We start from the raw sequence: 10,091 nt of genomic DNA on the forward strand, positions 1-10,091 counted from the left end.
TAGACCCCCCCATTTTCTCACTTTTGACTTTTTTGTTAATATTGACGTTGGACTTAAATTTTGTTGCGACTTTCATTTATTGAATGTTGTAGCTAATATATTCCTCAAGAGTTCTGTATAAATTTAAAGTCTTCATATGCATTTATATCGGAACAATGTTAATTTAAAACAAGCTATTCCATAATCCTTGCTTTTACCCTACGTTATGAATCGTGTGTCAGTATAATATAAAATTCTCTATTTTAAGACAATGCGATGAGAGTGGAATAGTCATCTCTCTAGTATGTTCAGAGACAATGTGAAAACGACAAACTCTATTATTTTGTCTGTATATTTTAATTTACGAAACAATGCGTTATAATCACGAATATCTACCGTTTACCTTCGCTTTCATTAAAGATCAATTTGGTTTCTATACTTGTAACTTTTTGAAAAGATTATATAATCTAATTAAATTGAGTGTTAATATTAGGGTCCGTATCAAATTTATAAATTCTTATTTGAAATTGGAATTAGTTCCTCCACATTTATATAAATTCACTAAATCTAATCATTTTTCATTGTATTGTAATACTTCCTATAAAAAAACTTGAAAGGATACAACTAAACCATGTAAAGGCAATTATGCGATTAGAGTTGAAAGATGCTTACTGCCACTTACATTTAACCAGAAATGATATTTTTAATCTCTCTAATACGGTTCCGGATATTTTGCCGGCCTCCATAAAGTGTAATTTTTTTTTAATATTTGGATCATATTAGCAATTTATATTTTTAGAATTATTAAAAAAATAGATTGGCTACAACATAAGAAATTTACATTATCTAAATCTCAAATTAAACCAGTTTCGTACGTCTGTTCGGTTTTTAATGATAATTCTAATAATATCTAACTAAAGGTCCACAATGACTCACATAACATTTGTGTTGACTCTGAGAGAATTGATATTAATCCTGAAATCTTTAGTGAGGCTCCTCCCCTAGATATGTTACATGACAAATGGTTCGTTAATTTGAGCAGCACTGACATTCCTTTAGAAGTTCAATTTTTATTACAACTTGGTGAGAAATTTGGGCTTCCTATTAATAAAAACAACAAAGAAAAAACTTTAATTGAATTTATCAAACAAATTAAAAGTAATATTATTGGTCGGCCTAAAAATATTATTCACTTTGTTAGAAATAATTCTATTTCAATTTCTTAACAGGTTCCATAATAATTTTCCTTCTCCTAATGTTATTGACAAACAGATTTCAAATTGGTTACACATAACTAATAAATTTATAAATGACCATCCAAATATCCTTATTACAAACGCTGACAAGGGGAATGTCACTGTTGTTCTTGACAAAGACGCTTACGTATCAAAGATGGAGGAGATTCTTTCAGATTCTAATACTTATGAAATCATTGTTAAAGGTCCAATTAAAAAGTTAACTCAAGACTTACGCACGTTGCTTGTAAGATGAAGGCGCGATCGATTTATAGACGATCAAACATATGGCAGATTGCTTACAACCGATGATGTTATACCTAGGACTTACAGTTTGACGAAAATACATAAAGACGGCAACCCATTGAGAGTTATTGTATCTTCTATCAATAGTCCATTATATTATCTTTCTCTTTTTTTATATAACATAATTAATGACAGCATACCAAAAGCTTCTAGTTATATTAAAGACAGTTTCCATTTGGTTGAGAAGTTAAATGACAAACGGTTTGATTCTCAATATGTTTTAGCTTCGTTAAATGTGATTTCCCTTTTCACTAATATTCCTATTGATCTAGTATTAAATAGCATCAATAGGAGATGGGAGTACATCTCAACGAAGACAAACATTTCAAAAAATGAATTTATTATTACAGTTAAATTTATTTTAGATTCTACCTTTTTTACTTTTAATAATAAAATTTACAAACAAATATTTGGTACTCCAATGGGTTCACCGTTATCACCGATTATTGCCGACATTGTAATGCAAGATCTTGAAAAAACAGCAATCAATAAATTATTAGTACAGCCATTGTTTTATCTCAGATATGTCATTATCGCGCTTCCATCTGATAATATAAATGATGCTTTAAATACTTTTAACTCTTTACATACAAGACTACAATTTACCTTGGAGATTGGTACGGGAGGCAGATTAAGTTTTTTAGATACAACTCTTATCATAGACAATCAGGGAATTATATTTGACATTTATCATAAAAAGGCATTCTCTGGAAGGTTCCTTAACTTTTACCCTAATCATCCTCTTTGCCACAAAAAAGGTATAATTATCAGCTTCATAGACAAAATTATCCTATTATCACATCCATGGTTCCAACAAAAAAATTTAATAGATGCTATCCACATTTTCCTAGATAACTGTTACCCTTTATCATTCATCTTTTCCACAATTGAACAAAGATTAAAGTTCCATATGCACAATAAACATACTACACGCAATTTACAAGTAAAAGATAAATATTTTACTATTCCTTACGTCAAATCTATCTCAGAATTTTCTTCCGATTTCCAGTATGTTTCATTGTAAACTAGCTTTCACCATCCCTAACACATTAAAAAGTCTTATTAGGAGAGGAAAAGATAAGTTGGAATTTTTATCCAACCAGAACGTTGTATATAAAATTTCCTGTGATGATTGTGAAGCGAGCTATGTTGGTCAGACCAAAAGGAAATTGAGCACTAGATTACATGAATATAAATCTGATATTAGGAGGAATACTGGTTCTCCCACTGTCATAACCGATCATCGTGTCAATTTAGACCACAATTTTAGATGGGATGATGTGAGAATTTTAGATTGCAAGTCTTCTTATAACAAGAGATTAGTATCTGAAATTATTCACATTAAAAGACAGAAATAAGGTCTAAATAAAATGAATGATACTGAATCATTACCTGATTCTTACTCTCAAATTATTCAATCTCTTTCTCCTTCTTAACTGTTTTCCTTCCTTTCTTACTTCCCTTCTTTCCACCTTTTTCCTTCTACTTTAATTTTTCCCCCTCTTATGTACCCCTTGCTTCTGGTTTAGCATCTCAATCTTCTTACCAGAGTTTGTCGTTTTCACATTGTCTCTGAACATACTAGAGAGATAACTATTCCACTCTCATCGCATTGTCTTAAAATAGAGAATTTTATATTATACTGACACACGATTCATAAGGTATCTATTATCTGTTATTTTAACTGTTACTAAATTTAATTTTATATATTTCACTGTGTAATTGTACATCACACATTTTTTATTATTACGACTAATTAATTCATTTTACATTTCTTAGAATCTTAGATTACTTTTTATTTTGATTTTTATTTTGATTTTTATTCTTTGCTTTGTATATTGTATTTTTATACTTTGCGTTTTATTTTATACATTTAATATTGTATGTTTAAATTATTTATGTACTTTTTAACAGATACAAATTAGTTTGATCTACTGGAATAATAATCAGAAGTATACATTGTCACCGATTACAAAGTTCATATAATTTTCAACTCATACTAAGCGAGGTTTATTATATTAAATGACTGTGAGTTTTATTATATTATTGCTTGCGATTGAGAGTGAATTGTAATTTTTATATTTTAACTTCTCGTAATATTTTCACTGCTCTATTTTTGTATTTTAACATTGATAATGATCCAACAAGGAATGTTTATTTGCGTTCTATTGTTTATTGCCGACAAATTAAAGTTTTATATTCTAACTAAATGACCTATTTTATTCTGTAACTGTTCAAAAATTTCAATTTATAACGACTAAATCTTAGGCTCGTAGCCCTTTCTCTTTCATTTTTTTATTTTATTGAGCCTTATTACTATTATAATTTAAAGAAACATTGCATACATGTTACTGTAACATTATGCAATATTTCAATAATTATTCTAGTTTTATCAATTGCTAACATATTATTGTTTAGTATCATATTCTAAAATACGTACGATAAAGTTATGATCAAAAAATATTCGGATGCCTAAGAAGTGCATCCAAAAAAAGGGATCTCCAAAGACCCGTTAACTCGATTTACGTCCTTATAGAACTCCTGGATGTTTTCTCCTTATGAGAAGCATATCTCTCTCGTGGCGGGACCGCGTACTTATTTACTAAATTGTAATACTGCAACAAAATACTGCAATATTGTTGCAATACTTCCAATAAAATATTCAAATTTTAATATTGCAGCAATATTGGTGCAATGTTTGTAATATTGTGCACTATTGAAATATTGCTGCAATATTTCGCGCTGTAGGAAAATCTTATCTTTTAAATGAAAATCTTAAATTTTTAATTTGGACTTATATCCGTTCTGTACTAAAAAGAATAAAAATTTTCATAGTACATTAGATACTATAGATACTTTATTTATCGTAAATAGTGTTAAGCAACAATTATCTCTCTTTATTTTTAATTTAAACAATATGAGATAATTTACACAACATATTTTCGAAATTAGAGTTAAAACACTAATTATTAAGCCCTTTAAGTTTAGTCGTTAATCATTCGGAAATTTCATCAAAAAACTTCTAAATGGGATGTAGCATTCCATTTTTTCTCAATCTTGCGAGTCTTGCACTAATGCTGTTTCTGTTCACATTGTTTATTTTCGATTTTAGGTCCATAGAAGCCTGGGACGAGTGCCCTATTTGCACTAAAAGCGCTCCTATCCATTTTAAGATTAATAAAAAAAAAATTTATTTGCAAACAAAATTGGATTTGTTTCTTTTTGCACGCACTGAATTAAATACTATTTGAATATCAATACAATCAAGTAATGGCTTAAATTCGAAAAAAATAATAATATAATAAGAAATGACAAAGCATAAAAGCCAACGCTAGTTATTATTGCGAATGTTATTCTCACTTATTACATCAAATTGTATACGTTTCGATCCTCATCAGGTCATCTTCAGTAACATTTCAAATTAATAAACATTTGTATGATCACCTCCTTAATTTTTTAAAAATATCTTAACCGCTAACAAATTCGTAAATTCACGCCGCAAACTTAAAATAATAAAACCATGTTCAGGAACTCCTTAGATAATCGAAAATTCCATACCATCTTCCTGTATTTCCACTCATCCACATTTATCCTTTATACAAATTTATTCAATTCTTCGTCCAATGCTATTGCCAATATGTGGATGAGTGGAAATACAGGAAGATGGTATGGAGTTTTCGATTATCTAAGGAGTTCCTGAGAATAACATTCGCAATAATAACTAGCATTGGCTTTTATGCTTTGTTATATCTTATTATTATTTTTTTAAATACTACTTTTTTTAACCTTTGTTTCGAAATGTGTGTTAAAAAATTTGTGTTATTATTTATTATCTTATTTTTTTAATTTGTACTTGTTATTAACTACTATTTTTTAATTATCACTTATATTTTTTTAATATATACATTATTAATATATCACCTGATAAGACGGCTTCATTTTATAATTAAACATGTGAATTTCCGGGCTGTAAAATATCTTCTTCATATCTTTTAGCAATATCTTAAGCGAACATAATTCTGTGTGATTTGCGTATCTGTCATGATCATACGCAATGATATCTAATATCCATTCCTGAAAAGAAAATAATTATCGGAAGTTAATCGAAGCATTTTGCTCCATCTCCTGCGATAAGTATTGCTATTTAATGACTACATTTACACGACTCGATTTACGCCGAAGTTATAACATTGATGTTATGAAACTGGTTAATCATAGTTGTTCCTCTAAAGAATGGAATGACTGGAATGAATGGAATGACTATGTTCGGCCAATTTTTCTTAACACTGATGTTATAATTTCGGCGTAAATCGAGCTGTGTAAACATAATTATAGAGTATGGAATATAACTTACGTGTATTGACTGGTATTGACTATCCAATCATAGATGTTTTCAGGTCGGTACTCATAGTCGGATCTTATGTAGTATATTTAAGACCGTCTTAAATAGGGGAGATTCTAGGGCTGGTTGTGATAGTTTTCGAATTATAATGAATTTTAGAAAAAAAGTGGATTTAAAATTTTGAAACGCTGTACAAAGTGTTAAGTAAAGACATTCAGCATTTAAGATATCTGAACCAAATAAGGCCCACCTAACTTATTTTATTTTTTTTTTTAATTATATTTACGGAGATATTGAAATAAACTAAGTGAGAATCAAATCTTCATTTCATTCACTCCCAAAAATAAAATATATTGTTTATACAGAATATTTGTAAATGAACGAAAAAAAAATTTGTTAAACTGACATTAGGCCTTTTTACATGCATATGAATATAATATATAATAAATATAATATAATAAATATAATATATAATATATAATAAAGCCCAAATTAAAAGTAAATTAAAAATAACAAAGAAAGTAAACATTATTTTTCTAAATCAGTTTTAAAATGATTATTAATCATAGAAATGAAATTCCTTAAGACTTACTCTACTCTCAAACGTTATAATTATCTTATAATTATAATTAATTTTTTTGTGATTAACTCTTTAATCTTTACAAATTTCTAGCAATTTTAATGCAATTTTGGCTTCTTAACAGATAGCAGCATTGAAAATCGTTATTATCTGGCATAAATTCCACACATAACAAACAAATAATAATAGCTATAATAATAATCATATAAGTGGGTCTTATTTAAGTACATCGTTTAAAAATATACTTGTACTCATTTAAAAAAACGGATTTATTTGTTATTTTCCATAGCCGGAATATTGAATATCATAATAAATTGTAATAAACTATGAAACAATAGGCACATTCAGCAGACTCAACAGTTAAGAGAGCGTTCGCTGCTATTGATGTATTCTTTTAAATCTAAAATTCTGATTGGATGAGCTAAAAGAATACACCAATAATAGTGAGCGCTTACTCAACTGTTAAGTTGAATAAGCTGAATGCGCCCATTGGATGCGAAAAAAACCATTCACTGAACAAAAAAGGGATTAAGCTATGATTAATATGGTTATTCATTATAATTCATAATGTAGAATAATTGTCTACTTTAGATAATCTTTAATATCATATTTCTTACTTATTTATTACTGTTTATTATTTCTCTAATGCCGTATTTGAACCGTAAGGTTATGTAGCGCTCAGTAAGCGATGGAGCGTATTGGAGCGTATAATTAAAAGTTGCTCTACAAAACTTGTTCTTTAGATGCCAAACTTTTTTTGGAATAGAAAAGAGACCGATATTTGACCAGGTGCTCTTAGTATTTTAAAGAAAAGAAATGCGCACAATATTAATAACCCAAAGGTGTGTATTAAGGGTTAAGGATTACCTAATATCTCGGTTCACGAATATCAAATCTACCAAGTCAAATCTTTATTCTCTTGTAGAAAAGTACTACTGAGCACTAGGAGTATTTTGAGCACTACTGTACTACAGCACTACTGTATACTATTGTAGTAATGCAGAAATGTTCAGTAGTGCTGAGTAGTGCTAAGATCTATATATCCGCGTTTCGGCAAGATACAAAATGCAGGAAATGAGTATGTATCACAGAAACTAACTATTAATAACTCTATTTAAAAAAAAGCGCTTTCAGAAACTCTACGAGCACCCTAATCGAGCTAAGAGTAAGTGACGGATTTCATTTATATATATCTCTTTATAGGGATCCGCGTCATTTTCTCCTTACGGAAAACGAGTCCGTCTTGCGGCGATACTGCGTATTACACCGCTTGCTTGGTAACGTCTATAGCGTACATATACTGTGCAAGCGGCATAGTACGCAGTATCGCCGTGAGAATTTTCATAAGGAGAAAATGACGTGGATCCCTAGAAAGAGGCATATGTAAATGAAATCCGTCATTTATTCTCAGTTCAATCAGCGTGTGCTCATAGAGTCTCTGAAAGCGCTTTTTTACATATAGAGTTATTAATAGTTAGTTTCTGTGACGCATACTCGTTTCCTGCATTTTGTATTTTGCCGAAATGCGGATATACAGAAGATCTTAGTACTACTCAGCATTACTGAACACTTCTATACTACTACGAGCGAGGGTCAATTGCGCACATTATTTATCGATCGGACACGGCAGTATTTCTCAATCGATCACGGACTCGATCGGACACAGACACGATCGGACACAGACTCGATTACACACGGATCCGATTGCGCACCGACCCGATTGTGCACGGATCCGATTGCGCACGACCCAATTGTACACAGACTCAATTAGATTACGCCGTCCCGAACAAAAAATAAATAACATCCTACCCGCTTGGGGCCTAACCTCCTAGAAGCAGTGTAGACAGTGTCCGTTTGTGGAATATTTCTAACCCACGAAGACAGTGGGAACAGTGTGTGCAATCGGGTAGTAGTGTAGTAGTATAGTAGTACTGTATTACTGTAATATAGTAGTGCTTTAAAATACTCCTAGTGCTCAGTACCTTTCTACAAGGGTTTTTACGCGAAAACGCATCGATTCAATGTATTATTATCAAAATTTGAGCGGGCTCTTATCTTAACATTTACCTTTGTCATTAATCGTACTATAACCTATTAATCAAGTGAAACCAAAATGGCAAATGAGAATACTTAAATCTCTAATGACTTACTTTTAATAAATGACACCTGCCCTCAGAAAAATAAAAAAGGGGTCAATACGGCCAAAATTGGACTGGCGATGATTATTTTAAGATAATTAACTCAGACCGAGAGAGAAGCGAAAAACCGCCCGTACCAATAATAAAAATTGCTTTCACTTATTCACTTACATTCACTAACACATTAACAAACTGAAACATGACACCAATCACGAAGAGGACCGCTTACGTCTCGACTCTTACTAGAGCGATTTTACTTCTGCCTATTTTCTATACGTGTCTTGTAATTCGTTAACTATTCCTTGTTATATAATTTGAATACTAAGCTTAGGATAAAATTTTGATAAGGAAAAAATTGTTTTAAAATTAAGTCAGGAATATGATATTTTAATAACAAATTTATTCTAAATCATATTATATGTTATATACTGACTATACAGTGTGATTTTAAAAAAACGTTTGTCCTTAAAGTGTCATATTCCTGACTTAATTCTAAGACGATTTTTCCTTTGCGAAAATTTTATTTGAAGCTTAGTTTTCAAATTACAAGAAGAAATAGTTAGCGTATCACAGGCCGCGTAGAGGAGACGGACAGGAGCGGCGCTCACGATTAGACGCGAGCGCTTTACGCGCGGGGCGCATACTGGATTCTGTATCTTCAAACGAGGTGAAAATTTCAAAAATGAACAAATTTACTAGGTGCTGACAATGAAATTATCATTATTCTAATAAATCCACTCACTTTTGTAATTTTCACCTCGTTTCAAGATACAGAATCCCCGTGGGTTGGGCTATCTATCGGGCGCGTCTCCAGGTGGCGGATTGGAGCACGTCCGGAGGGGTGCCCGGTCTCCCGGATGTGAAACCCCGCGTGTGACTGGAGGTCCCTCTGGGTAGTGGCGGTTATAAACGGACCTCCAGGTGTAAAGCCCTGCGTGAGTCCGGGAAGACCGTTGCCGTGGACCAGCCCCCCAAGCCAAGCTGGAAGCCATCGAGGTGAAGGCTGCGTGGCACCGGGGGAGCAGTGCCGTGATCGATGCCTCTAGGGCACCGGGCGAAACCCCAGAGTATCTAGCCTTACCCACGCATGCGGGGCTCTGCGTGGGCGGACCTTGTCGTTCCCTAGCTGCTCGTGGGATGTGCTTGGATAAGTTCAACACACTAAAAATCGATGAAGACGCGATAACCGAAGGCCCGGAAGGGCACTCGGCGGAGGCGGCGGCGACCGCGCCGCAAGTACGGGCCTGCGAGGGCTCGGAAAGCGAGGTGGTCGCTGCAGCAGAGGTGGAGATGGTTCCTGCTTTGGAACGGGCTCGGAAAGAAACGGGAGCAACGCGGGCGATGTAAGGGCACCTCATAAGAGGAACCGCAGCGGAGCCCAGAAGAGAAGGGCGAAGAGGGACAAGGAGAAAGCTCTTGAAGGGCAGGCTCCAGATCCTTCGGCGGCCCTTATCGCGCCGGAGGAGGAGGTAACAGGGCTCACCGGTAAAAAGCGCCGCGCGGGCTCTAAC

The 10,091-nt window shown here is 32.8% G+C and overlaps 1 protein-coding gene across 5 annotated transcripts in view; it reads right to left on the reverse strand.

Moving 5' to 3' along the window:
* Positions 1-3,971: 3,971 nt before the first annotated feature.
* Positions 3,972-10,091, reverse strand: part of Syt20 (synaptotagmin 20) — a 41,509-nt gene continuing 35,389 nt past the window's right edge. For 2 of the 5 annotated variants that reach the window (XM_018511964.1, XM_018511965.1), the window contains exons 7-8: positions 5,442-5,594; positions 3,972-4,135 (exon numbers count right to left, since the gene is read on the reverse strand). In XM_018511964.1, coding sequence (XP_018367466.1) covers positions 4,043-4,135; positions 5,442-5,594 — 246 coding nt within the window. In that variant the 3' untranslated portion in view covers positions 3,972-4,042. Of the gene's footprint in view, positions 4,136-4,492; positions 4,680-5,441; positions 5,595-10,091 lie in introns of those variants that run through there. The other 3 variants (XM_018511963.1, XM_018511968.1, XM_018511966.1) reach the window with 2 other exon arrangements.

The sequence above is a fragment of the Trachymyrmex cornetzi genome, unplaced genomic scaffold, assembly GCF_001594075.2.
Source record: "Trachymyrmex cornetzi isolate Tcor2-1 unplaced genomic scaffold, Tcor1.1 scaffold39, whole genome shotgun sequence".
NCBI lineage: Eukaryota > Metazoa > Arthropoda > Insecta > Hymenoptera > Formicidae > Trachymyrmex > Trachymyrmex cornetzi.